General features: G+C 44.5%; 3 protein-coding genes across 18 annotated transcripts in view; all 3 read right to left on the reverse strand.

Annotated features, from left to right (window-relative positions):
• Positions 1-3026, reverse strand: part of LOC125797555 (netrin-3-like) — a 275873-nt gene that overhangs the window by 158187 nt on the left and 114660 nt on the right. The window lies entirely within an intron of this gene.
• The window catches only part of LOC125780423 (noggin-2-like), a 215848-nt gene that overhangs the window by 80067 nt on the left and 132755 nt on the right, over positions 1-3026 (reverse strand). The gene's annotated exons all lie outside the window — the stretch shown is intronic.
• The window catches only part of LOC103021387 (ankyrin repeat and fibronectin type-III domain-containing protein 1), a 314758-nt gene that overhangs the window by 48580 nt on the left and 263152 nt on the right, over positions 1-3026 (reverse strand). The window contains exon 3 of one of the 15 annotated variants that reach the window (XM_049473999.1): positions 1507-1602. The exons of the other annotated variants lie outside the window; for them this stretch is intronic. Within the exon in view, the coding sequence (XP_049329956.1) occupies positions 1507-1602 (96 nt within the window). The remainder of the gene's footprint in view (positions 1-1506; positions 1603-3026) is intronic. 15 annotated transcript variants of the gene reach the window in all.

The raw sequence follows: 3026 nt of genomic DNA on the forward strand, positions 1-3026 counted from the left end.
CAGCTCGGCTGGTTCGGTGACGGAGAGTCTGAGAGCTGGAGGGATCCAGGGGCTGGGGGGGCCCGTCCTGCTCCCAGCCAAGCCAGGGTGACTCCATTCTGGGCAAAACTGCCACGGACTCCCTGGAGCTATACGAGGCTCTGGAGCCCAACTTCAATCTATCATATGCCATCAGGCAATCCTCTGACCCTGACACACACACACACTCACTCTCTCTCACACACACACACACACTTATTTTATATGTTCACTCAAAATAAAAACATAGCTGCCCCCAGAAGGTGGAAGTATTGTAATTCTAATCAGAGTGAAAATAAAAGCAGGAACAATAAATGATTATGAATGTATACATTAAATCTGATAGGAGTAATATTTATTCATCTACACACACACAGCAGCAGTGCGTAACTCACAGCTGACTGTCCGCCATCTAAACTGTCCTCAGACAGCCATCGTCATTAAAAGAAAATGGACTGCTTTCTGGTTTAGGCCATAACTATATAATCTTTAGTGATAAATCCTGGTTCTGTTTGGGATCTGCTGATGTTCAGGTTTGAGTTTGGAGTCGTGTGGTGAGCACGTTAATCTTGCCTTGGACCTGGACTGAAGAGTTCACAGTGTAAACTGCAGGTGTGATTAATGATCTGAGGATCATCTCATACAGTGACAGTCGGTCACCCCAAGTAGTGATAGGAGGAACACTAACAGTGATCTCAGTGATCTGTGCAGAACATCCTGCAGACACGTGTTGCTGCCTCTCATGGCAGAAGTCCCAACTGAAAGCATTTTTAGCAGGATAATGTTCACCCACACAGCAAGGGTTTCCTAGGAACACAGTCTCCACCAGATTGCAGCACTTCCTCGTCCTGCCCGCTTTCCAGATTTATCACCAATCCAGCATTTATGGAGCAGCTGAGACTCAGCCTCAACTTACGACTTACAGGATCTACAGGTCCAGCTGTAGCAACATCTGTGGGTAAATGTGCTGCAGGATCCATACAGAACCTGTAGAACCTCCATATCCAACCGTCTCAATGTCATCTTATATCCAGGATAGAGGAACCAACAGGGAACTAGATCCTCCTTACAATTATAAAGCGATAGAGACAGCTGGAGTAAATGTGTGAGAGTCAATCAGAGCTGGAGTCCAGCAGTCTGGATTATGAAAAACCTCATCTGACCTGCACTTTCTCACACACACACACACTTTGCTGGAAGTATTTAACCCACTTCCACAGCTAGAACCAGAGGAAATGATCTCCTCATCAAACAGCACAACCTGCACACTGGATGCAGTTCCCACAATATTACTAAAACAGGTACTACCAGATAGAATTAAACTGCTGTTAATGATAGTAAACTCATCGCTCACCCTGTCTGTATCAGCAGGTGAATGGAGATAAATGGAGCTGAATGGAAGTGGAGGGAGGTAAATAGAGGTGAATTTGGGTAAAATGAGGTAATCTGAGATGAAACTGAGGTAAGAGGAGGTAAAATTAAAGTTACCAGTCGAGGCTGAGAGAGCGCCTCCTGTAGGCCGACTTTAACTGTCTGTCCTTTAGAGAAAGACGCTGAGTCAACCTTACAATACCCGACTCCAGCCTGTAACACACACACACACACACATATATATGTATATATATATATATATATATATATATATATATATATATATATATATATCACACAAAATAAAGAATAATTATTATCACATTATTATTTATTACAGTGGATTACAGGTATCAAAGTAAAAAACATCCAAGCTGCTCTACATCAGAACGTCTGCTCTACACCAGAAAGTCTGCTCTACATCAAAATTTCTGCTCTACATCAGAACGTCTGCTCTACATCAGAGCGTCTGCTCTACATCAGAACGTCTGCTCTACATCAGAGCGTCTGCTCTACATCAGAGTGTCTGCTCTATGACAGAAATTGTGCTCTACGACAGAACGTCTGCTCTACATCGGAAAGTCTGCTCTACATCAGAACGTCTGCTCTACATCAAAAACGTCTGCTCTACATCAGAGCGTCTGCTCTACATCAGAGCATCTGCTCTACGACTGAAATTGTGCTCTACGACAGAACGTCTGCTCTACATCGGAACGTCTGCTCTACACCAGAACGTCTGCTCTACATCAAAATGTCTTCTCTACATCAGAACGTCTGCTCTACAACAGAACGTCTGCTTTATATCAGAACGTCTGCTCTATACCAGAACGTCTGCTCTACATCAGAGCATCTTCTCTACATCAGAGCGTCTGCTCTACATCAGAACGTCTGCTTTACACCAGAACGTCTGCTTTACACCAGAACGTCTGCTCTGCACCAGAACGTCTGCTCTACACCAGAATGTCTGCTCTACACCAGAGTGTCTGCTCTACATCAGAACATCTTTTCTACATCAGAGCATCTGCTATACATCAGAGCATCTGCTCTACATCAGAACGTCTGCTCTACGGTAGAATGTCTGCTCTACATCAGAACATCTGTTCTACATCAGAGCGTCTGCTCTATGATAGAATGTCTGCTCTACATCAGAGCGTCTGCTCTACGACAGAACGTCTGCTTTACATCAGAACGTCTGCTTTACATCAGAACGTCTGCTCTACATCAGAGCATCTGCTCTACATCAGAATGTCTGCCCTACATCAGAACGTCTGCTCTACATCAGAATGTCTGCTCTACATCAGAACGTCTGCTCTACACCAGAACGTCTGCTCTGCACCAGAACATCTGCTCTACATCAGAACGTCTCCTCTGCACCAGAACGTCTGCTTTACATCAGAATGACTGCTCTACACCAGAATGTCTGCTCTACATCAGAACGTCTGCTCTACATCAGAACATCTGCTCTACACCAGAATGTCTGCTCTACATCAGAACATCTGTTCTACATCAGGGCGTCTGCTCTACGATAGAATGTCTGCTCTACATCAGAACATCTGTTCTACATCAGAACGTCTGCTCTACATCAGATCGTCTGCTCTACAACAGAACGTCTGCTCTACATCAGATCGTCTGCTTTA

The sequence above is a fragment of the Astyanax mexicanus genome, unplaced genomic scaffold (assembly GCF_023375975.1).
Source record: "Astyanax mexicanus isolate ESR-SI-001 unplaced genomic scaffold, AstMex3_surface scaffold_50, whole genome shotgun sequence".
Classification (NCBI taxonomy): Eukaryota; Metazoa; Chordata; class Actinopteri; order Characiformes; family Acestrorhamphidae; genus Astyanax; species Astyanax mexicanus.